The 25,659-nt window shown below is 35.8% G+C and overlaps 1 protein-coding gene across 1 annotated transcript; it reads right to left on the minus strand.

The window, feature by feature from the left end:
• Nucleotides 1–9,360: 9,360 nt before the first annotated feature.
• Nucleotides 9,361–14,891, minus strand: LOC113349394 (far upstream element-binding protein 2-like). The gene is made up of 6 exons (XM_026593370.1): nt 14,506–14,891; nt 14,077–14,396; nt 13,472–13,564; nt 13,325–13,396; nt 13,102–13,218; nt 9,361–10,790 (listed from the first exon to the last, which is right to left on the minus strand). The coding sequence occupies exons 1-6, from the start codon at nt 14,801–14,803 to the stop codon at nt 9,585–9,587; spliced, it is 2,106 nt and encodes a 701-aa protein (XP_026449155.1). The 5' UTR covers nt 14,804–14,891; the 3' UTR covers nt 9,361–9,584.
• Nucleotides 14,892–25,659: the final 10,768 nt, after the last annotated feature.

The following is a 25,659-nucleotide window of genomic DNA, read 5'->3' on the forward strand; positions in this document are numbered from 1 at the left end:
CTCATTAGAGGAGATGCAGGAGAAACGAAAACCTAAACCCTAATCGCTTCAAAATCGCCTTTGACTTTAATCAGCGCTCAACGGCCCCTTTTTTCTAATTTTTTAGTTGTCTTACATTTACTCCTTTCTATTGGTTGTTGTAGTTAATTAGTCAAACGAACAGTCGACCAAAAATGAGAAATGTGTGTCCTGGTTTCCAGTGGGTGCACAGATTTTATACTCCCAGTAAAAATATTTGTTAAATAAAAAGTTTACTCAAATTTATTAGATCGACTGTACATAGTTCATGTTTCACAATGATAGATTACCTCGTTGCATTGCGATGCTGAACAATGTCACCGAATGCCATGTAAGCTTGCTAAGCTAGTTGGAATGTACAGATGAACCGCTAGTCGGCAATTAGTATTAAACAAGAAAAGTTACTTTACTAATTTAGCTCAGCAGTATGTATATACTTTTAATTTCTAACAAAGAAAGCTAATTATATACTTTTAACAAAGAAAGCTAATTAAAACTGATTCTCAAATCTAAGTATTTGTTTGATCTTCTTATCTCTGTCTGTAATGTTGTATCAAAGTCGACCAGACCCAGTCTTTTGCAGTACAGCTATGAATAGTTAAAATATATATTGGAATTAATTATCGTGTTATAGTATGTTTGTGGAATAAAATTAGAGTGAGTACGCAGTATAATTGGTTCGGAATATAGTACAACAATTTGATCTAATCTACTAAATCGAGTGACAATATTTTACAAGAACCCAAAATTAAGGAACCAATCATCATTTAAAGTAGGGAATAATTGAGACATCTACAACTTTTATGCTTGAAACTGTCTTTCATTTTCAATAATCAACATGATTTGCACACTAATATGGTCTCTTTCTAACAATGCTAGTGTACTTCATTTAAGCAACAAACTAATGACTTTTTGACAAGGGAGATGAAAAAAGTAAGACCAATGGAGACAATTAGGCCTAGAAAAATTGTTATAAACCTAACTCAATATCTTATAGTTACACGAAAGACTTTGGTGATAATCGAATATAGGTTCAACATTAGCTAGTGAGATACTTCACTTGTTCGGAGTGATGATAATTACACTCACATGATGATGTGCTCTTTTCACGTGGAACTTTTTTATTTTGATGTCTCATTTACTGTTCTACGGAAACAACATAAAAACATATCGTGATCTACTTTTTCCGTAACTGATACAGAGGATTACTAAATTTCATGAAAATTACCTATTCAATGGATCCAATGATGATATTTATTTATTTTTATTATCCTCCTGAAATTTGATAGCCCTGTAACAGTCAAGGTGCTTTTGACGATAATATGGCACACTTGTAAGATAATAAAAATTTACTAAATATGGATTTTGAAGGCATGAAAAGTGCTCAAGGAAGTAGGTGGAATATAAGTGCTTAAAAAGGATTTGAACCCCATAAGAAGATCCACTATACAAAAATGGCACTTGGAAGTTTTGATTCTCATCGTCAAATTAGTATGATACCGAATCAAACAAAGATAGTCGAGTATATTTAGTAGGTTGACCGGATATTGCTACTTACTTTTGTTTCATTAGATTTTGTTCCTTATTTCTCCTAAGAAAAATAATTAAACTAATTAATAATCAATCATGAAAATCTTCATTTTATACATACCCAATCCTACCGAAAATAGATAACAATTCAAAACAAAACGGCTAAGTTTAGTTTCTTTTCTTTTTTGTGATCTTGATGTAACCTCTAACCTACGACTAAATTTCATTCGATAAGGATCTTCGCAAATCGCGGATAAGAGATTCTAATTCTTTTAATGAAATAATCATTCCTTGATTCTTCCTTCAATTGTTTGACAATGCTTGGGCACCCATGGAGAAAACGTTTTCACGCCAGTGGTTGAGATCCCAATCGGATATCTATTGTAGCTTTCGGGGCACATTTCCCCGACCAAGACTTCAGCTGCTTCCTCGGCCTGCAAGACTAGTGAGGCAGGAATAAGGAATTTTCCATGGGATTTTTCCCGGTTAACTAAGAATTTACTAGCTATGTAGTGCAACTTGCTGTTTACTACTCCCTCCATCCCTAATAAGATGATCTAGTTGTAGTTTGCACAAATTTTAAGACAAGGAGAAAAGTGGAGTATATTTAACTATTTTTTACAATTATACCCTTATGGGCAATAATTAATAAAATTTAGAAACGTTTTATCTCTTAAACTATACCACGGTTTTTTATAAACTTTATATCGTTGAAAAGAATTTTAAAACACCTACTCAACGAATATAAACATGACTATCAAATTATACATATTTCTTATAGAAAAAATAATCAATTAAAAAGGTAGTTTTAGAAATATCCCTTGATTAGTGAAATAGGTCATCTATTTATGGGACAAAGTTTAAAACCAAATAGGTCATCTTATTAGGGACGGAGGGAGTACTATTTTCCCACTGAGTGTCAGACTGCCTTGGAAATCATGTAGACGATTTAAAATAACAAAACAAAATACTATTATTATTGAGGGAGAGAATTAATTTTGTGCAGAAAATCAAACCGGCTTGCTGCTTGATCCAAAAATGCAGCTAATAAAGTAAGCCAACTTGGGGTCATATCAACGTGCTTCATGCTTGTACCACTAGCCATCCTCCAATCTTACCAGCGTATATAACCCCTAGACGTTTTTCCCCTGTTTAACGGCCTAACAATACTTGACATAATATTTCTAACACACCCCTGCAAACTGATATAGATTAACTGTGAAGTTTGAAAGCTAAAAAATTTAAAAAACAACAACAAGAAAGCAACACCCCTGAGACCAGGAAACAATGTGCAGAACTCCAAAGAACAAAGGTCTGTCTCTATAAGAAAAAAGGCAAAGCACTAAGCAACTGGAGCATCCAACAGTAAATGAAGCAATCTGGAGTGAGCTGGAAAGCATAGACCCTTTGTGAATATGTCAACCACCTGCTCTTCACTTGAAACATGAGAAACAACAAGAAATCCAGAGTCCACTAGCTCCCTGACAGTGTGATATTCAATTTCTATGTGCTTTGTCCTGGCATGAAAAACAGGATTAGCTGACAAAGCAACAGCACTGGTATTGTCACAATGCAGCTGAACTGGTAATTGAAGAGGAACATGTAGATCATTCAGCACATAAGAAACTCATTTAAGCTCAGCAGTTGCAACAAATAAAGCTTTATACTGAGCCTCGGCAGATGATATGGAGATTGTAGGTTGATTTTTAAAGGACCAAGAGATTAGAGATGATCCTAAAAACACAGCATATCCACTAGTAGACCTCCTAGTATAAGGGCATCCAGCCCAATCAGAATCAGTGTATGCTTTGAGTGAGGTTATATCACCAGAATGAATAGTAAGACCTTGACCGATACTGCCTTTTAAGTACCTGAGAATTCTCTTGACAAGAAGAAGATGACAATCTGTGGGTGCATGCATGAATTGACTGACATAGTTAACACCAAAACAGATGTCAGGTCTAGTATGAGTGAGATATTGTAATCCTCCTACAATGGCTCTAAACTCAAGAGGATCATGCAATAATGTATCATCATGAATTGAAGCTCTGTGTGTCTTAGCTACTGGAGTATCACAGGGTTTGCACTCTAACATGTTTGCCCTTTCCAAAAGTTCCAGAGTATACTTCTTTTGTGTTAAAACTAAAGAGTTTGAATGTCTTACAGCTTCAATTCCCAGAAAAAAAACTCAGATTTCCCAAATTTTTCATAGCAAATGCAGTTTTGAGAGAAGCAATAAGTTTGTCCATCAAGCACTCAGAATTACCAGCCAAAATTGTGTCATCCACATAAAGAAGTAAAACTAAGATATCGGAAGCAGAATGAAGAACAAACATAGAGTGATCATTCACAGACTTGACAAAACCAGCAGACAGCAAGAAAGTACTAAACTTGGCAAACCATTGTCTTGGTGCTTGTTTTAAGCCATGGAGACTTTTCTTTAGATGACACACATGATCAGGAAAATTTGGATCTACAAATCCTGGAGGTTGTTGCATGTAGACATTCTTATGTAATTCACCATGTAGAAAAGCATTTGACACATCCAATTGCTTGATGTGCCAATTGTAGGTGACAGCTAATGTAAGAACAATCCTGATAGTAGTAGATTTAACTACAGGACTTAATGTCTCTGTATAATCTATACCATCTCACTGATTATACCCTTTTGCAACTAGCCTAGACTTAAGTCTACCTATTGTTCCATCTGCTTTTAGTTTAGCTCTGTAAACCCATTTACAACCTAGAATGTTCATATCAGTTGTAGGCTTGACCAAATCCCATGTTCCATTTTCATCCAAAGCAGTTTTCTCTTCCTTCATAGAAACTAACCATTTAGGATTCTTAGCAACTTCCTTAAAAGTTTTGGGCTCAGGATTGCTAGTAAGAAGAGAAGTAAAAGCAGAACATAGAGGATATAGAACAGAGACATGAGCAATATGATCAGGAAATTGCTTTGGTTTTGAAATGCCAGTGCTAGATCTAGTAACTATAGAAGTGGAAGGGGAGGATGTAGAAACTGGAGTACATTCTTCAACAATGGAAGAAGAAGAATCAGAAGATGAGAAATAAAATTTGACTCATCAAAAATGACATGGCGTGAAATATGTGTTTTCCTAGAAAAGGGATTGAAGAACTTACAGCCTTTATGAAGTAAGTTATAGCCAATAAATACACATTTCGCATATTTTGGTGATAGATTATCTATTCTAGAATGACCTAAGAAGGGATAACATATAGAACCAAACACTTTTAAGAGAGAGTAATTTGGAGCAGTGTGAAACAAAACTTCAAAGGGACTTTTATAATTCGAGATTTTTGTGGGAGTAATGTTTATGAGATGAGAAGTTGTAGAAAAAGCATCAAACCAAAAATCTTTAGGACAAGAAGTTGTGAATAGAAGTGAATTTCCCATTTCAGTGACATGGCGATGCTTTCTTTTAGCAATGCCATTTTGTTCATATGTCTTAGGACAGGATATTCTGAGTTGAATACCATGAGACACAAGAAAACATTTAAAAGTCCTTTCACTAACTCGTATGCACCATTTGTTTGAAAAGAAATGATTTTTGTGGAAAGAATATTTTCATTGAGGTTTTTAAAATGGGAGAAACATTGAACAGCATCAGATTTTTGTTGCATTGGATAAACCCAAGTAAATCTACTATAGTCATCAATAAAAACAATGTAATATCGATATCCAAGAATAGAAGGAACAGGGGAAGGTCCCCAGACATCATAGTGAATAAAAGAAAGTGAAGTAAGAGATTGAGTGGTGGATGATGAAAAAGGCAGTCTTTTACTTTTTGAAAGTTGACAGGATTCACACAAAGAGGATGAAGGAGATGAGTTTAAAATAATATGATGTGAATCATGTAAAATTTTAACAATGTGATGAGATGGACGACCTAATCTATCATGCCACAGAGTAGGAGAGGCAGATAAAGTAGATGTCAATGAATAATGAGGAGATGAAAGGTTATGAAGGTTTGAAATGGGATACAAATTATTGATCATAGCACCCTGAGCCAAAAGAGTATCATGTTTTATATCCCTAATTTCATAGCTATATGGATAAAATTTGAAGTAACAATTGTTATCTCTAGTGAACCTAGCAACAGATAACAAATTAAGTTTCATCATAGGAACATGTAGAACATTCTTCAACATGAAAGAAGCAGTTGGTGTAGTTAAAGCTGAAGTTCCAGTTAGAGAGATTGATAAGGACTTACCATTGCCAACCATAACTATTTCCTTGCCATCATAAGGAGAAGTATTTTGCATTAAGTTTTGATCTCCATCCATGTGTGTAGTAGCACCAGAATCAGACAGCCAAGTAGAACCAGAAGCACCATAACTGGAAGAGGGATCACTCATTTGAGGAGCTTGCATTGTCATGCTAGAGAAAGCTTGATCCATAGTAGTTATATTTGCAGAAGTATCCATACAAGGAAAACCATCTTCTTCTGAAGCAACATGTACAGAGTGATTATTTTGCTTCTTGTCTGGAGCATATCTATAATAGCATCTATTTGCAAAGTGACCAAATTTTCTGCATATTTGACACTCAACCTTGGAAAAATCAATTTGTGTTCTCCTACAACCAGAATTTGAAGTACTACCCATATTTGGAACTCCACCAGAATAACCACCATTGTAACCACCTTGTGAATGAAAATTTGAAGAGGAACCAGATTGAAATTGACTATTCACAAAGTTACTGGGATTGAATCTTGGTTTATTTTTACTACCACCATCAAAGTTATTACCATTTCGACTATAAAAGTTGAAGGATGTTGTGAGTCAAAATTGATAGACATATCGTGTTCTTGATCAAGTAACCACTGCTCATGATTCAATAGTCGAGGTTTGAGTTCAGCAAAAGTGAAAGGAGTTTCTCTAATATTTGCAGAGATGAAAAAATTATCATATGCTCTTCCAAGACTATTAAGAACATACATTGTAAGATCAGATTCACTCACTCTTTCACCAATAGCCGCTAGAGAATCATCCAGGGATTCAACATTGTGCAAGTAAACAAGAATTGACAAATTTCCCTTTCTAACACCACTCAATTGCTTGCGAAGCATTGTTCTACGAGCAGAGAATTGATTTCTAAAGCTAGTTTGCAGGTAAATCCATATTTCCCTAGCAGAAGAAAGACCAAGAGCATCACCTGAGATAGTATCTGTAAACGTAGCTTTGAAACAGCTTGAAACAAATCGATCAACCTTGCGCCAATACAACCATCTAGGATTAGTAATTGCAGATCCATCAACAAAAAATTCTCTAGGTGGATCATGAATTTCACCATCAACATATCCAAACAAATCAATAGAGATTAAGATTGACTCGAACTGATCTCGCCAGATAAGGTAATTATCAGGACCAAGTTTTGTTGAAATAAAGTTGGTGATATTGGTAAAAGGTAAATTGAATTGAGAAGGGGGGTCTGATTGATTTGCAGGGAAAGGATTTGATTGTGTTCCCCATGGATTTTGAGTAAAATTGTTGTTGTTGTTGTGAAGATGTTGTTGTGTCATACTTCGAGTAGTCGCCATTGAAGAACTTGATAAAGAATCAAAGAAAATGATGAAGAAAAAATAGATCTGAGTTCAAGAAAATCAAGAACTGAAAGTTGAATATTCAATTGAATGATCAAAGTAGTAAAAGATATTGAAAACAATGAAGATGTTGAATTGATTTCTGATATTGAATCGATATCTGATGAAGGTTGAATCAAAGATGATGAAGTTTTGGATCAATTTTGGTATCTGATACCATGTAAAGAATGGCACAGTAAATGAAGTAGAAATGATTTAGAATTAATGTCAGATATTTTCAGATTCACTGTTACAGATAGACTCAGACAATATTAATACCAGAGAGAGAGAGAAATCCAGCTGAAACAGCTGTATTGGTGTGACTCATCAAGTCAAGTCAAACAGACTAAACTTGACTTGACATAATATTTCTAACAATTATCATGTACATAGATAGCAGTGTCTAACCTAGCTAGCTTAGCACGCCTGCCTGCATGAACTAGATTCAAACATCTTCAAGTCAAGAAACAGTATTGATTTGTAAGTACCATTGAAAAAATTGGCAAGGATATTACCACATTCTTTCATTTGATTTGATTCACGTATTTATGTAGGTATGCACCAAACATAGGTTTACTTGTGTGTACCGTTATCATTTCATGTATTCACATTCAATATCACAATATTGATGCATTCAAAAATATAATCTGTTCATTCATCGATATCGATATCAATCTCATTATAGTTTCATGTTCTTTGATTTTCATACATATATACAACATTATCTTTGCTTACCGTATATTCGTAATCAATTATTAAATTCCCTTTTTTGTAATATGTTTTTTGTGGTTCAAAAGGAGTATTGTCTCGTGGAGCAATTATCATACCCTAAAAGAATGTCGTGTGAAAAATGTATCCTCTTCTTTTCTTTTCATATTCTTTTTGTTTGGTTGTTGATTTATTGCGGTGTTAGGCATTATTGGATTGCACTGTGAAGTTTAGATCTAAATGTTCAAAGGTTTTAAATTTGATATGGTGCTTGGCCAGTTGGCCTCTATGGTGCACACATCTGTGGGCATACTCTTAGTCACTCTCGAGTGAAAACAAATTTTGAACCAATGCAAATGTGCAAATTGCTTTGAAAATGAAAAGCTCAGGAACAGCACCACGAGCAAGTGGCTTGTGTGTATCCTTTACAAACTGTGAATTTTCTGCCCAAACTTAACCTTTTGGTGTATTGTTATATTGTACTGGCATAGAAAGAGGCCTTAACGATAATGAGTTCTCTAGACTGACTATTGAGTTCGTAGAAGCGGAATATTCAGAAATATTCGATAATGCAATAGTATGATGCAATGCTCGCAATATGCATTGCGACGTGCATGGAGTTATATGGCGACAAAGTAGTATCCGGATAGTTATCTCCAAGTAAACCCCACCATTATAGTTTGGCTACCAACTGAGGTGATCTGTCCAAAAGTATACCCTAATATGGTTGGCTGCCCAAGGATCACAAAACCAGTTTTTGTTGGTCTTATCTCTTACTTGCTTCCAATTCTTCTCTTTGGCATCATCAAAGTTTATCTATCCCTACAGTGAAACCAGTACAACCTTCTTCACATAGAAACAAAGATTACGAGAGGACTGCATTTCCATTTGCACATTGATATGGAAAGGACTTGGAAAAAGCCACCCCCTCATCTTTCTTCATTTGGGAAAGTTCTTAAGACAGTGGAACTCTACTAACAAAACAGTACCAATATATTATTATTTTTTGAGGAGGTTTCTCGAAAAGTATTCTGCATCTGCACCGACCTAGTATGCAAGCAAGAAAGTGACTTGAGAATACTACCAAAATATTCAGGGTACCAACAGACGTGTTCCAAATGAGTTTCTATATTAAGGTATTGAGTAGATGCGGATCATTAAATGGGTTAGCTTGGTTACTTGATATGAAGTTCATACTTCTTCAAACATGGCTTTCGAGAACTGTTACAATAAATGTTCGGGCAACCACAGGTACGAGGTTTGAGAGTTGGACCTTTTCAGCTGAGTATCTGACAATAGGAAACGCCAAACGCTCACGTGACCAATGGGTATAGTATGATTACTAGGAACTTGCTGTCCAACTGTGTAGTTTTTGACTTTTCTTTGTCACCTAGGAGGCACACAATATCATCAAACCAGATAAAACTGGGGGAAAATGGAGTTGATGAACCCACTAGAAAAGTTTATTTCAGTGCAAAATGTGGACAGAGCACCGACAAGATGATCAAAACTTGTTCAACACACAATCAAAGAACAATTCAGAACCAGGCTGCAGCAGCTAAACCAAGTGCAAAGAGAAAAACATAACAATCTTTGCAAAAATAAAAAAACATAAACGCACCCATATATTCGACATGATAGTATCCGATACTCGCAAATCAAAACACTAACTACATCGTAAACATCTACTGGTAAGTTCTGAAAAATCTAGAGACTAAACTACAATCAACTCTTAGGTGAGGCCTTTTCAGCTCCAGTCTGTTGACCACTCTGAGAAGCTGGGGTAGTATCGTTGGAGTTAGACTTCTGCGCTGCAGCGCCCACATTACTATCACTGGAATAACTAGGAACCTTAGACTCATAAGACTGCCCATAACCTGGTTGAGTAGCAGGCTGCGATGCACCATAAGGTGGAACCTGTCCATAACCTGGTTGAGCAGCAGGCTGTGGTGCACCATAAGGTGGAGCAAGCCCATATCCTGGTGCTGAGCCATAACCTGATGGAGTGCGATACTGAGCTGAATCTGGCTGTGAATATCCTGATTGTGGGGGAGGTAGTGCGGAAGGTAGTCCGTATCCTGATTGCATTGGGGCCGACTGAACACTGCTTGTTTGGGTGCTTGAAGGAGGTGGAGTCTGACCATAAGCTGCCTTCTGCCCTTGTGGGGGTCCATACCCAGCCTGAGCCATAGGTGGAGGTGTTGGTTGGCCGCCATAACTTGTTTGAACTGACCCTTGAGGAGGATAGCTTGGGGGAGTGTTAGGCTGCTGACTACCAATTCCGGCTGATGTTGGAGGCTGGACAGGTGCTACCTGTGAAGTTGGAGGTGGTACTTCAGTAGGTCCTTGTGCTCCATAAGTTGGTCCTTTTGCTGAAGAACCATAACTCTGTTGGCTCTGGTCATAGCCTGCCTGTGACCCACCATAACCGTAACCAGGTTGAGGTGCGGGTGGGTGATAAACACCATACATATCAGTATAACCTTGTTGTTGCCCAGCTGGAGGTTGAGCATAACCAGAATCTCCATATGATCCCCCATGTGTCTGACCGTAACCGGCTGTCTGACCGTAACCGTAACCATAACCAGTGGTATCTGTTGCGGTTGAAGCCCCACCCTGTGGTTGCTGACTGTAGTAATCATATCCAGTACCACTGCCCTGTGGATTGGTTTGACCGGACGTTTGGTCCCACCCAGATGGATATCCACCTGATGTTGGTTGTGTTGGATACGCAGGATAAGATGTACCACTGCTGCCCTGGGGTACCTGAGTAGGATATGCTCCAGGCTGCTGCACGTAACCATAACTAGTTTGCTGCATTGGGGGAGCCCCAGGAGGAGCCCAACCTTGTTGAGGACGATAACCTTGTTGAGGACGATAACCTTGTTGAGGAGGATATCCTCCACCCATAGGTGGATTTCTGACCCGATTCTGCAACAGAGTTGTCTATAGTGAACCGAAATAACCTTTCTATGCATTTATTAAAACCATTTGCGAAATTGAACACAAGATATATACAAAATGATGCCAGAAAAAAAAAGACGGAATTAAAGGCACAAAAGTAGATTAAATACTACATCAAACAAAAGCACGCAATACGTATGCATACACATTAAGAGAGTAAAGCCACCTACATACCGCACGAAGGTGGTATACTTGCCACATGCCAGCAGATGCGCATCCTCTGCCTAATCGAAGTGCATAGCGTACAAAATACAAGTGACAAATACTATACAGGTATATCGCATAAAAGAATGAGGCAACCGGAACTCTAGTTAAAAGCATTGAGCTTTGGGAGGAGATACCATGTCCTTACAGCATACAGATATAGCAATAAATTATGGCTAGGAGAAGATAACTAAACAAAGAAGAAACAAAAATTGTTGGCAGTTGAGAACAAACACCTAATTCTGACATCAGAATAATATCCTAAAACCAAAATGGACAAGAAAAACTTAACGAGTATCAGCACATGTTTCTGAACTAAGATGACAGCAGGAAATACATGTATACAGAGTACATATATATACATATAGAGAGAGGGAGAGAAATGAGAGAGAAATAGTCTTGAATCCCTAAACAATTGCTTCCACTGAACAACATTTCAAAAATTTGGCACAATACGCTCATAAGATAAAGCTCAAACTTTCATATCTAGAACTCCTGCGGAAAACGTAAACTTTTACAAAATTCTTATTTGAAAGTCCCTAATTATGCAGCAAAACAATATTCAAGGTATATAAATAGAAGGCCTGCCCATGACCCTGCACCATAATAGGCTCATAGATTCAAGCGTAAAACTTTATATAAACAAAATTCAGCAACCTAAACTCCTAAAGCTTCTAGTCGAAGACCAGTTATTTGTTAGCGAACAACAATCAAGGTATTGAATACCTTGCTATAAGACTATCAACACGAGGTGTATGCTCATAATCCTGCACCACATTATCATTATCCAGAAATCTAATCTGAAAAAATAAATTTGAATAACCATGATGCAACAGTGAACATAACCATTTAAAAACTCGTGCAACTAAAATCCTAATAGGCAGTCTCTTAAGCACTGAACTAGTGAGATAATTCACCCTATTTATATTTATCCTGGAAATCAAAAGCCATGTGACAATTGAAAAGGTTCGAAGCACATCATAAACCATGGAATTGAACAATCTCCACATTCTCAACTGGTAAAAGTAGCGTCCAAAGTTGACGATACAACCTCCTTGTCCAATCCCAATACACATCAGGATGAAATTTTTTGGCGCCTAAGCTGCAGATTACCCAAAACAAAAAAACCTAGGAACCGAAGGCAGTGCAGATTCAAAACCTCAAGATACAATGTGAACAATAAGATAACCTGATTCACAATTGTTCCTGTACAGAATATGCTTGATTTTCTACCAATAACAAACTACAATAAGCATTTTCTAACCATAAACATGCATACGAATGAAGCTACAGGTGAAATATGAATATGGTTAACCCAGGTAACAAAAAAATTGGCATGACATTATGAGAAAAATAGGAGACCAGAGGAATTCAAAACTATAAATTTGCCTCGGTGCAAAAAAGTTCATTTTAGAAACAACTTTAAAAACCAAAAAACCTAGGAACCGAAGGCACTGCAGATTCAAAACCTCAAGATACAATGTGAACAATAAGATAACCTGATCCACAATTGTTCTTGTACAGAATATGAGACAGTAATTGATTTTCTACCAATAACAAACTACAATAAGCATTTTCTAACCATAAACATGCATGCTAATGAAGCTACAGGTGAAATATGAATATGGTTAACCCAGGTAACAAAAAAATTGGCATAATGAGAAAAATAGGAGATCAGAGGAATTCAAAACTATAAATTTGCCTCGGTGCAAAAAAGTTCATTTTAGAAACAACTTTTGAGGAAGGCCATCAAAATTAATAGGTCTACAGTAAAACCAAAGCAGTCATATTCGCATCCCTAACACATAGTACTTATTATACCCAGCAAAAGAGAGAGATATGCCTTAACGAAAGTCCCCACTAGGGTGTGAAACCACATCAGTAACAAAGAAAAACAGTCAGACAGACTGTTCCAAAATGTATTCACATAACTATAACACTAATATATGATCTAGGCCTTATAAATCAGTAATCACTTTTTTGCAAGAATAACAATTTGGAGCAAGAAACTTTTGGGTAAAACCTATACGCATAAATCTACATGTTAACAATTAACAAGGGTCTCCAAACATACCTCGCTGATGACCTCATTAACCAATTGTTTGGCATATTCTATCTGTTCAGGAGTGCCATCGATATACACAGTTCTTTCTGTTGAGGTATCACCAGGTGGCGGATGCAATGGTATCACCTAATTAATAATAATAGCATAACAATTTCTTTAGAACCATATGCAAACATAGGGTGTCAAATAGAATGGTTAGAAAGTGGAATGAGAAAATGCAAGGAAAACAAACCTGGATACGAGCGCCAGAACTAGCTTGCATTTGTTTTATGGTATCACCTCCTTTACCAATGACCAAACCAACCTGATAAACCAAAATTCATCAAATAAATGTCCAAGTGGAACTAATAGGTATACAAGATCTGCAATTTTTGCTTGCCTTATTGTTCGCAACTTTCATTTGGTATTGCACAGCTCCAGGTTGCCCTGTGAACCTTCGAGGAACAGCACCAGACCCTCCATCGGTATCAACCTGCATCGTAATTGATTACAGTGTTAATAGGCATCAGATTCAAAGCTCACAAATCAAGTTTCAAAACAATAGCAGTGTCTAAACCAGTTCAGACTGGGACATGTTTTGAGCACTTGCAGCTGTGCATACTCAAACCAACTCAGAAGCTAGCTCACATCTTTTTTGGTTATTTTTTATGGATTTGCTGCCCAAGTAGTCCCAAATACACAAAACTGTGGATGCTCACATATATATAAGAAAAATGCTCGATTAAATACTATCTTTGAAAAAGCTAGCAAACTAAATTGACACCTCTAATATAAACCAAAAAGAAAGAATTATCTAGCATCATTATAGACTTCAACTGCTATGTATTCAAGTTTACTTCGGCAAGATTTGATCTTAGAGCCAAATATCAGCTTAGCTGAATATGAGTACGTCAACTTAGTTTACTTTGTCCATTCCAACTAAAAAGAGCTCAAACAATACTTCCAACAATTGACAATTGAAACAAAAAAAAAACAATGTAGTACCTCAGCGAGAGCTTCGTTAATCAACTGCTCAGCTCTGTCAATCTGATCAGGAGTACCCATAAGTTCAACCCCTCGCGTTGGAGCATTACGGTCAGCTTCCATGTCTCTAGTAATCTGAATCTTAGCTCCTGACATAAGCTGAAGATTCTTAATCTTATCACCACCTCTACCAATTATAACACCAACCTTCCCATTCGGAATCTCAATTTTCTTACTTCCACCTTGAGCAGAACCATATGAAGTTGGTACTGCAGAAGAAGCCATATTCATACCACCGCCATAAATCGGCATCTGCTGAGGTTGCTGCTTCTGTCCATAATCTGTAGCACCAAACGAAAATTCCACTAATTAAATCTCAGTAATAAAGATCCCTAGAGAGCTCGACAGCTCGAGGGAGACAGAAAGAGAGAGATAGAGGGAGGGAGTTACCATTAGGTTCATCGTTGTAGCCATCGCCGTTTTCGAAACGAGGACGTTTAGCTTCAGCAGAATTGAAAATCCGAGCAGCGATTTCTTGAGCTTTTTGTTTAGCTTGTTGAATCTCATCATTAGGAGAAGGATTATAGGAATTATTAGGGTTTTGTTGTGTTGAATCGATGATTGGAGCTGAAAAACCAGATGGACGACGAGATGAGTATGACGGTGGTGATCTATCATGATAATCTTCATGTTTTCTTTTGTTATTATCTGTTGTTGTTCGAGTTGAGTATTGTGAATCGTCCGCCATTGAAGATGATGAAGAAAAGAAGAAACCCTACGGAAGTGATTTTTTTCTTGAGAGTTTTTTGTGCTGCTGGTTTTAGAGTAAAAAGAGTCTTTATTTCGATTTTATTTCCTAATAAATATATTTTGTGGGGTTTAAGATTTAGAACCTCTTTTGATTTAATCAGATTGTTATTAGGTTTATTAAATTAAACCATGCTTTTGGACTTGACTTGACCTTTTAGGGCAGGGCAAGGCAAGGTAAGTCTCATGGTGCCTGAAATCTCCCAACAGGGCGGAGCCAGAAAATCCCCTATGAGAAAGCAAAAAATTTGAGGTAAAAACTAAAAAAGAAACAAAACTAGTCATAAAAATCCAAGGTGACCAAACTTGTGGTATAAAAACCTCCACTTAAATGTTGGGATCCATTAAAATTCCATCGTAAACAAAATTGATACAAAAATCCCAAACTTTTAAAAATTGATACAAAAATCCGAAATTTAAATGTTGGTTTCATCAAATTTTATTTTGATTTCATCATAAAATTTGATGAAACCAACATTTAAAATTGGGGTTTTTGTGTTAATTTTGTTTTGATGGGGTTTTTGTGTTATTTTTGTTTTGATGAGTTTTTTGTGGAAGGATGGTGACATCTCTGTGATTATAACTCGCGGACTGAAAAAGAAAAGCCAAACACTGTCTAGCAATAATATACACAGGTTCCTCTTAAACCAATTAGGCTTTATTATTACTTATATATATCCTATGATATCTGGTACAAAATTAGGGCTTCGATTAATTTATTAGTTGTTTCAATTAATCTAAATTGGTTTATTATTAGATACATAAATAGCGGTTCAATTGCTTGCCATCATGTTTTGTTTAATAATTTTGACAATTGTAAACCTACACCTGTGTCTATTTATATCTTCAAATTTCATCAATTTGAAACTACTTTATATGCAAGCGCTTGTTATACTCTGGTGGTTCTGCTGTGGTGTTGGTTGTCAAGATTAAACATGTTACTTTAGTTTGCAATCAATTAGACATTAGCAGTATCTTAAGATATAATCGTATTTGCATCATCTGCGTATCTCTAGTTGAATACCATTTCCCCTGTCTAGTCACTCCATCTAATTGCCATTGTTTGAATAATTTTTTCTCTCTGGGTTTTAACCATAACTTTCCTAGATTTTATTCTCATACTAACACTATGAGAATCTTGTTATGGAATTGTCAGGGCTTCAGCAACCCTGCAACTAGGAATGCTCTATGGAACATGATAAGAGGTCAAAACCCATACATTTTTTTTTTGTTTTTTTTTTGTGAAACCAAAAACAATTTTAACAAAATGATCCAATACCTCAGAAGGTTCAAGTATCCTAATAGTTGGATATTCCCTTCTGCTGGACTTTCAGGTGGTATTGCTCTTTTATGGAAAACTGGTTTTCAACTAGAAATAGTTCAGAACACAAATAAAATGATCAATACCATCATTTCATCTGATCCTAGTAAACCAGAATTCCTAGCAGCTTTTCTCTATGGTTCAGTATACCAAGAAGAAAAGTTGGAACAATGGAATTACATCAGTGAAATAAGAGCTAGGGTTAATCACCCTTGGGTTCTTATTGGGGATCTGAATATTATATTGCATGATTATGAAAGATCTACTTTTACAGCTTCTACCACTTCTGAATTTTCTGTTATCCAATCTATTCTTGATGCCAGTGAACTAAGTGACCTGGGCTTCATTGGTTCCCAGTTCACATGTTCTAATAGGCAAATAGGAGTTCATAATGTTCAAGCTGGGCTTGATAGGGATTTTGTTAATGGTCAGTGGATAACTGATTATGCTAATGCTAAGTTGTTTCACATAGAAACAGTTGGTTCTGACCATTCTGCAATTATCTTGGTGACTAATCCCTAGTCTCATCAAGGTAAAAAGTCGTATAGATACTACAAATGCTGGTTTAGGGATCCTTCTTCTCATGAGGTCATTAAGAGCTCTTTAAATCGTAATGTAAGAGGTTCTGCTCCCTACCAGTTAGTCAATAGACTTAGGTATATGCCAAATTTGGTCTTAAAGACTGGAATATATCACAAAGTGAAAACTCTATAAAATCAACTCCAAACACTGTATAGTAATAATAATACTATATAGAATATGGAAGCTATAAGGCAAGTTGAGAAAGATCTAGAGCATTGGCAAAAAGTGCAAGAAGATTTCTATGCACAAAAGTCTAGAATTGATTACAGTAGGAATTTTGACAGAAATACTGGTTTCTATCATTCACGTGTTAATAAAAGAAAGCATTTCAATCACATTAGTGCTCTGAAAATGAATGATGGTAGCTGGTCTGAGGATAGAAATACCCTTGAAGACTTGCTACTATCTCATTTCAAATCCACAATCACTACCTTAACCCTTTTCAAAACAGTTATATCCTTAATTGCATAGAGACTTGCATAAATAATGAGGACAATGACAAGCTTTTGAGTCTCGTAACCTTGCAAGAAGTCAGAGACTATTAAGAAAATGTAATCTTGGACTGCCCCTGGTCCACATGGTTTTCCACCAGGCTTTTACAAGCAACACCTGGAGATTGTGGAAACAAATGTATGGAATACCATCAAGAGTTTCTTTAACTCCAAACACTTGCTTAAAGAAATGAACCACACATTTTTATTTCTTATCCCAAAGGTCGAAAATCCAGCTACCCCCAGCTGACATTAGACCAACCTCTCTATGCAATACTAATTAAAATTATTTCTAAAATACTTGTCAACAGAATGAAACCACTGATCTGTAACTGATCAGCCCATATCAGTCTGCATATGTTCAAATAGAAATATTTAGAACAATGTAATCATAGCGCATGAACTGGTTTACTTTATGAACTGGTATTATGGGGTTAAAACTCGATATGTCAAAAGATTTTGACAGAATCGAGTGGGTGTTTCTAATTAATGTTATTAAAAGATTTGGGTTCTCAGACCATTGGTGTGAACTTAAACACCAATACATCAGTTCCACTGATATCTCAGTGATGCTCAATAGTTCTTCTTGTCCTTCTTTTAAACCCACCAAAGGCCTGAGGTAAGGAGACCCATTGTCTATGTACCTCTTTATTCAGTGCATGGAATCATTTTCTAGATACCTTTTACATGCTGAAGAAACTCACCAAATTCATGGCATAAAATTTACTAGAAAATCCCCCGGCATCAATCATTTATTACTCGCTGATGATTGCCTAATTTTCACAAAGGCACCCGACAATAAGGTTAATAATATTTTGTCCTTAATTTAAGATTTTAGCCTTATCTCGGGACAAATGATAATCTTCGAAAAATCATCCTGCTTTTTTAGTAAAAATATATACCCAAATCACTGTTTGTCTCTAGTCAAAACTTTAAATGTTTGGAAAGTTAAGCCGAATGAAAAGTACTAGGTATACCTATTTTTCATGGAAGATCTAGAGTTGAGAATTGTGATACTTTTGTTGATCAGTTTGACAAAAGATTATCTAAGTGGAAAGGAATCCACTTTAACCAAGCTGGAAGATCCATCTTAGTTAATCATGTTTTAAACACAACTCAACTTATACCGTGAATTCATCCTTGCTTCCTGATGCTACTATCCGGGAAATAAAAAGGTCTCAAAGAAATTTTTGGTAGGGTAAGAACTCACCTAGAGGTGTATACTTTAGAGGATGTGACAGAGTAATTGTACTCACAAAACCCAAGGGGGTCTGGTTTTTCGTAATCTTAAACAGATGAATGTTGCTCTCTTAACTAAGACAACTTGGAAACTCATTTATTCGTCAAATGAACTATGAACAATTATTACAAAGTGTAAATACTTTACGGACTACCATCCTCTTTACTATAAAAAAAAACTAGCCATCCTTCTTGGGTATGGACTAGTATTTGTACTGGCATTGAGATCCTTAAAACTCATGTTATTTGGGAGGTTAGAAATGGTCAACAAGTTACCGCTTTTAGGGATTCTTGGATTAGTAATGCTTCTTCACCATTATGCATCTCTTATCCTAACTCTAATTATTATGTTGCTAAGTTCATAGATCAAGATACTCATAGTTGGAATGTTAGCTTGATAGAATCTTTCTTCGCGACAGTTAACTGCCAGAAAATCTTAAGAAGTAGAATTTCCAACTCTGGCCAAGACAGAATAATATGGCCATATACTAAGAATGGTTCTCTTATAATTAAGTTTGTATATAGGATAATCACTAGTAATACTTCTAGTTATGCTTTTTTCTAATCCTAATACCCATTTATACAAAAAACTTTGGGGAACTAGTGTCATGCATAAAATCTAGCTCTTCATTTGAAAATGTTTTGAAAACATCCTCCCATCTAAATGTAAGCTTGCGCATTATACTTATTACAACATGTGTGATGACAGCCAGCATGAAATAACGGAACATATTCTTTTTCAGTGTAGGTTCTCTAGAATAGTTTTGGAATCAGTTAGTCATGTGTAATTTAGTTTTGGATGATTTTGGTACCAATATCACTATATCCGATTGGATTAAGAAACTGTTGTCTGGAAATTATAGTCGAGAACAACTAGGCTACATGTTTACAACTGCGTGGAGTATCTGGAAAGAGGGGTGCTGTGATGTCTTCTAGGGAAAGCAAGTTAACCCTACTAGTGTTTCAACATTAGCGACCAAATTGGCAGCTGAAACTTTGAATGCATTATCTACTGACAATATTATTGATCAGCAACAAGTTGTAGATTCTGGAGACTCTTCCATCACTTATGATGACCTTCCATCTGATTCAGTCATAGCATATGTGGATGCTTCTTTTGATGAAAATTCTCATAAATATGGTATCGGCTTAATTTTGACAGACGCGGCACGCAACTATCAGGTTGCTAAACTATTGCAGGGCTAAACAGTGGTCCAGAGGAGGCTAAAATTTTGGCAGTTTTGGAAGCCGTCAAGTGGCTTAAGACGAGGAATTTCTCTAAGATCGCTATAAAAGGGGATGCAAAAAATGTAATCTCTTATTTAAATAAAAGTGCTAACCAGATTAGCTGGCCTAGCTCCACAATTTTAGATGATTGTCTATCTATTATGAACTATTTTTTTTCCACACTTTCTCTCATGTTAGTAGAGAGTTTAATAGTCTAGCAGATAAAGCTGGTAAATTTAGTATAAGGTATGATGTAACCGGTGAATGGGGTAATACACCTCCCTGTTTCATCTTATGACTCTATAATCCTTCTCTTCGTTAATTCAATTATCTTTGCTAGCAAAAAAAGAAAAAGAAAAAAAATAAATAAAAAAGCAAACAAACAAAGATTTACCATAATAATAAAAAAAAAAAGCTAGACATAAAATAGGCTTGAGAGCCAGCCCGATAGGACATGCAAAACTATCTACAATAAAACTTCGTTAAAATATTATTTTTTTTCCAGTTCCGACTTGGGCAAGTATGCTAAATTAATAACCTCGCTAAATTTATAAGATAATAAAAAATTTAAACTTCCAATAGAGCTCAACTAATATATAACTTAATAATCAGTGTGGTAGCATTATATTATGATGTTTTATTAACATAAGAATCCAAAAGTTGTTTGTTTCTTGTTCACATCTATATCACATTCGACTTTAGATGTAACTTTTTTATAATCCGTTGAGAAGTTCTGTAGTGATTTTGTTGTATTGTTCTTCTTGTTGACATCAAAGTTTAAATAGTTTATATACATAATATGCAATATATTGTTTGATATTATGTCATAAAATATAATTTGAAAATAAAATCTCTAAATTCTTGTTATTATAGGAAAATTGTTCTACACACTTATTTTTGAAAGGCATCCTATATTACATACACATGATGTTCTTTATATACATGTAAGGGAAAACCTAGTCATCTAATGGACCGCACATCCATGGGCCATAGGTCCTATAACACTACACACTTATTTTTTAAATTTAAATTTGGTATGTTTCGGTATATTAATAACTTATTAATTTATCATAAATTAATACTTCGATAAATTGATAGAATTTGGCAGTATCAAGACTATTTACTTATCGAAGTTTTATTATACCTTTTCCATGGGATGGCTCCGCCCTTGTCGGGGGATATCAATATATAGTCGGAGGATTAATGACATTCACATTCAGATCAAGACACGTCTCAAAAAAAAAAATCATGTTTGAGGGTTAGCCTATAAATTGAATCCTTCATTTGAGAGAGAGCCTTAGTTTCACTTTGCAGCCTCTTTGTTCCTCATCTGAGAAAAAAAAAACTTAGAAAGTAAGAAAATGAACTTTAAGAGATGGGTGGCAGAGGCCGTTGGGATAGTGTGAAAGACATTAAGAAGCGTCCTGCACAAGTCCGTTCCGGTCACTATGGTGAGTATATTTGTGTTTCACGACAGTTGTAAAATCTTATCACGATGGAAGTAACGTGACTATAAATTTGCTAAGACATCAACTTCAATCTTTAACCGCCAGTATTAGAGTTAGGCCTCATGTCGGAAAAATGTTCCCATACCTAACATCGCGTTCAGTTTGGGTAATTAAGAGTCCAGGAATTGGATTCCGAGGGAATACGCCAAATTTCCCCGAACCGAACATTTTTATAAAAATCATATTGGGAATCTAATTTCCTCGCATATGTTATTTTCTATTTAGTCATTCCGTAAGTGGAATGAAATCGAATTTTCGTAAGAAAACATGGGAGTCGAGTTAAATTCACTAAACTGTCCCTTTTAAATTAAAACCTAGATCGAGAGTTAGTTGTTTTATTTTTCATTTTCTCATCTTCTTAAATTACTGAGAGTAAGGAATAAAAACCAGAGATAAAGAGAGATGGATATTATAATAAGATTAAATTTTGTTCGATTTCATTAACTGTGTCTTCTCTAATTGCATCTTCCACTTTACTTCTCTAAAACTTAATTCCATTTTCTACCATTAAAAAAAATTAGTAATCACAGAACCAAGCAAAAATGAAGAAACAATTCTACTTCAACCATATTCATTTTTCATCTTTGCTTAAGGTGGTAACTAAATGATATTCTTGTATTTCGTTGTGAGGGTTTCGTTTTATGCAACTTTGGCAGGTAAAGTTAGAGATTGAAACTTTATTTTTCTCTACTTCGTTTTATGCAACTTCTTCTCATTTTGTTGTTAGGGATTTAAATCTCTTTTAAGTTTGTTTCAGAAGTTATTAGTTACAAGACCAATTATCATCTCAATTGGATTTTTAGAGCATCTTCATGCATAATATCTCCACCTTTTTCATTTAATTTGATTTCGATAGTGATATAAGTTTGTATTTTGATTTGTGTGCTGGGCTTATGGTATGATAATTAACTTATGAATATGTGTATTTGTTCTTTCATTTTTTTGTTATTTCGATAAATTTGATGTTTGTAGTGTTCCCTGTGTGTGTGATTGCATCAAAAAATATGAATCCTTATAAAAAACACATAAGCAATATTCAACGGATGTTCATATAATTTTTTTTATCATATTGCTACATCTAGTTTGGTATTTTTATATTTCTATTTTGTGTATCCTCTCCCTCCATCTTCTTAAAGATATGAATGAAGAGTGATGGTGTTGCTTAGTGATAGCTTGGAGGTATTTCTTTGTCGATGCTTCATTTTGTATCCTGAATATCTTTGTTACAGGCAATTAATGCGACACCGGCACTTTTCGCATGATGTATGTTCAAAGATACGTCACTGAACAAGATGAAGCATCGGCTTAAACTTGTGGAAGCATTAATGATGCTACGAAACCATTATGTTGTGAGGATTCCTAAAGGAAATTAAGGACGTTCCTCAAGGAAGTAGAGGATGGTTCTTCGAGGAAGTGGTACTCGGTGAGTGACGAAGTGGTCCAGAAATTTTAGTTACAAAAATATTGTTAAGATATATATAGGGAGGGGTACGTTGTTAAAGGTACACTAATGGGGAATGCACCAAGAAGCTTATATCTAAGTCGGTATAGTATATATGATTCAAAAACATCATTATGACATGTTGCGTACCCGAGGAAGCTTACTCAAGAAAGTTTAACCCAGGAAGTATCAGTTATGCACAATCTTGTGCATGTCTTTGAAAGTCCCTTTGGACTATAAGTAATAGAGGTTTGGCTTGGCTTTGGCCATGCAACATGAGTTGGATTTAATTGCATGTCTTGACGATAGATGAACTACGGTCAGTGCTTTATCCCTTCGAGATGTGGAGAAGGGTACGTAGGCAGCCATAATGAGTTTCGACATTAGTGGTCCAACACCTTGTCGCTCATATCATAATTGCGAGGTGATTGTAACATTATGATAATTCATATCATCTATCTCGGCAATATAATGCAAGAAATGATTGTTCTAATACCCTGATATTCGGTAGCAGTTGGCTGAATGGAATATAAGTAATGATTTGTCATTTCCTAACACTGAGGCCTTTTCAGCACAATTGGCTCCAGAGTTGGCAGAAAACTCTGCAGTTAAGCGTGCTCGAGCGGAAGCAATACAGGAATGGGTGACCTCCCGAGAAGTTGCTACAGGATTACCGCAGCGATGCCCGTTGAAGAACCCATACTTCCAGATAACCGCAGTGGTTAAGTGGGGACAGTATCGGTGGAGAGACGGGTCGTTATAAAGTCATTGCATTATGAGTGGCGCATCGAGGAGTTTCGGTCTGCGTGGCTGATACATGTGTATCTTTATCCTCAAGACGGTTTGAGGATAGAATTGTAATTTAGGAGGGATTACTGATTTAAGGCAGTATTCCTACAGAAGGAAAATATTCCTAGAAGGTTTGGGAAACCAAAAAAAAAGTAAAGAAGTATTCCTAGATAAGGAAATACTTCCTAGATAAGGCAATTTTCCTAGATAAGGAAATATACCTAGACAAGGAATTCTTTCTAGAAAAGGAATTATTCCTAGATAAAGAAATATACCAAGAAAAGGTATTATTCTTAGATAAGGAAATAAATTCCTAAGAGGTTTTGGGAACCTTTAAAGATATAAATAGAGATGTTTAGCTCATAGCTAAGACATCTAGAGTGTGGTTTGTGATACAGACACACCTAGATCTAGATAGTGTGGTTTGTGATACAAACTATACTAGAGATAAGTTTGTGAGGCAATTAGTTATTGCAAAAGCAAGCTTAGCAAAACAGTTTAAAGGTTATTTACCTAGAGAGATTGTGAGCGTAACAAAGAGAGAATTGTAATAGTTTTCTTGTTCATAATCTAGAGAAGATATACTTCTTCCAATTTGGTTTCTAGTGTGTTCTGTTTTCTAGTTTTCATCTATTATTATTATGAATGTCTTCTCTATAATAATAGTCACCAAGGTACAGATATCATATGTATCAGCGGCTGGGCGTCGTAGGCGTAATTTTCCGGTCTATCATAGTTACCGAAGGTCTTAGTGTTTCTAATATTTTGGTTGATCGTTTTAGTCTTATGATTATTGAACTCATACCTAACTTCCAGCAAGTTTGTATCAAGCACTCTTCAACATTACGAAGTGGTTCATGGTACTAGCCTAAGAATCAGACACCAACAAATAGTTGTTTGCGGAGCTGCAGAAGATTGATGGCCTTACTGAAGATAATAGAATAGACGTCGTTCTTGAAAAAGCAGGGGTCTAACACCACACCCAATATTTCGTTTCGGCAATCTGTATGGACAAACTCCAATATAATTCCAAGAGAATCAACTAGACAGTTAGACTTAATAAATGGAAATATATCCAAGAGTTGTATCTCTGTTTCACAATGTAATCAGAAAATCAAACAGATAGAAATCCGCGAGCCTGATTTTTATGTGAAACAACTTGAAAGGTACCAAAGACCAATGTTCAAGTTTCAATCAATTTATATCAACAACCAAAGGTTGGATTATCTAATTGATTGAACTACGCACAACCTGTGATATTTCAATTATATAGAAAATATAACGCGGAAAAGAAATAGCACAAAAACCAGAAATTTTGTTAACGAGGAAAACGCAAATGCTGAAAAACACCGGGACCTAGTCCAGATTTGAACACCACAGTGTATTAAGACGCTACATACACTAGCCTACTCCAACTTAACTTCGAACTGGAATGTAGTTGATCCCTAACCAAGGTACAGTCGCGTTCCTTACGCCTATGAATCCCATCAGGATGCTACGTACTTTATTCCCTTAGCTGATCTCACCTACAACTAAGAGCCGCTACGACCTAAAGTCGAAGACTTTAATATACAAATTTGTATCACACAGAAAAGTCTACGGTAATAGATAAATCCGTCTCCCACGAATATACCTACGAGTTTTGTTCCGTATTTTGATAAATCAAGGTGAACCGGAACCAATTGATACACCAGACTTATATTCCCGAAGAACAACCTAGTAATATCAATCACCTCAAAATAATCTTAAACGTATGGTAGCAAAACAAGATATTGTGGAATCACAAACGATGAGACGAAGATGTTTGTGACTACTTTTTATCTTACCTATCGGAGATTAAATCTCGAGCAAATCTTAGAAAAGATAGTATTCAATACGATAGAAAACAACAAGATTAGAACACGAAACTACAGAGAAAATAATTGGGTCTGGCTTCACAATCCCAATGAAGTATTCAAGTCATTAAACCTACAGGGTTTTGGAAAAACCTAAGGTTATAGGAGAATCGACTCTAGTCGCAACTAGTATCACATGGGAGGTGTGGGGATTAGGTTTCCCAGTTGCTAGAGTTCTCCCTTATATAGTCTTCAAATCAGGGTTTGCAATCAATGCTACCTTGGTAACAAAGCATTCAATATTCACCGTTAGATGAAAACCTGATTAGACTCAAGCTAATATCTTTCAACCATTAGATCGAAC

The sequence above is a fragment of the Papaver somniferum genome, chromosome 2 (genome assembly GCF_003573695.1).
Source record: "Papaver somniferum cultivar HN1 chromosome 2, ASM357369v1, whole genome shotgun sequence".
Lineage (NCBI taxonomy): Eukaryota > Viridiplantae > Streptophyta > Magnoliopsida > Ranunculales > Papaveraceae > Papaver > Papaver somniferum.

What these genes read in the sequence shown, in the direction of transcription:
- LOC113349394 (XM_026593370.1), bottom strand. Translation starts at nt 14,803, where the DNA reads ATGGCGGACGATTCACAATACTCAACTCGAACAACAACAGATAATAAC. An exon ending in GTTCTGGCGCTCGTATCCAG is followed by an intron (nt 13,219 to 13,324) that starts GTTTGTTTTCCT and finishes ATTATTAATTAG; the next exon opens with GTGATACCATTGCATCCGCC. An exon ending in TTAATGAGGTCATCAGCGAG is followed by an intron (nt 10,791 to 13,101) that starts GTATGTTTGGAG and finishes ACTCTGTTGCAG; the next exon opens with AATCGGGTCAGAAATCCACC.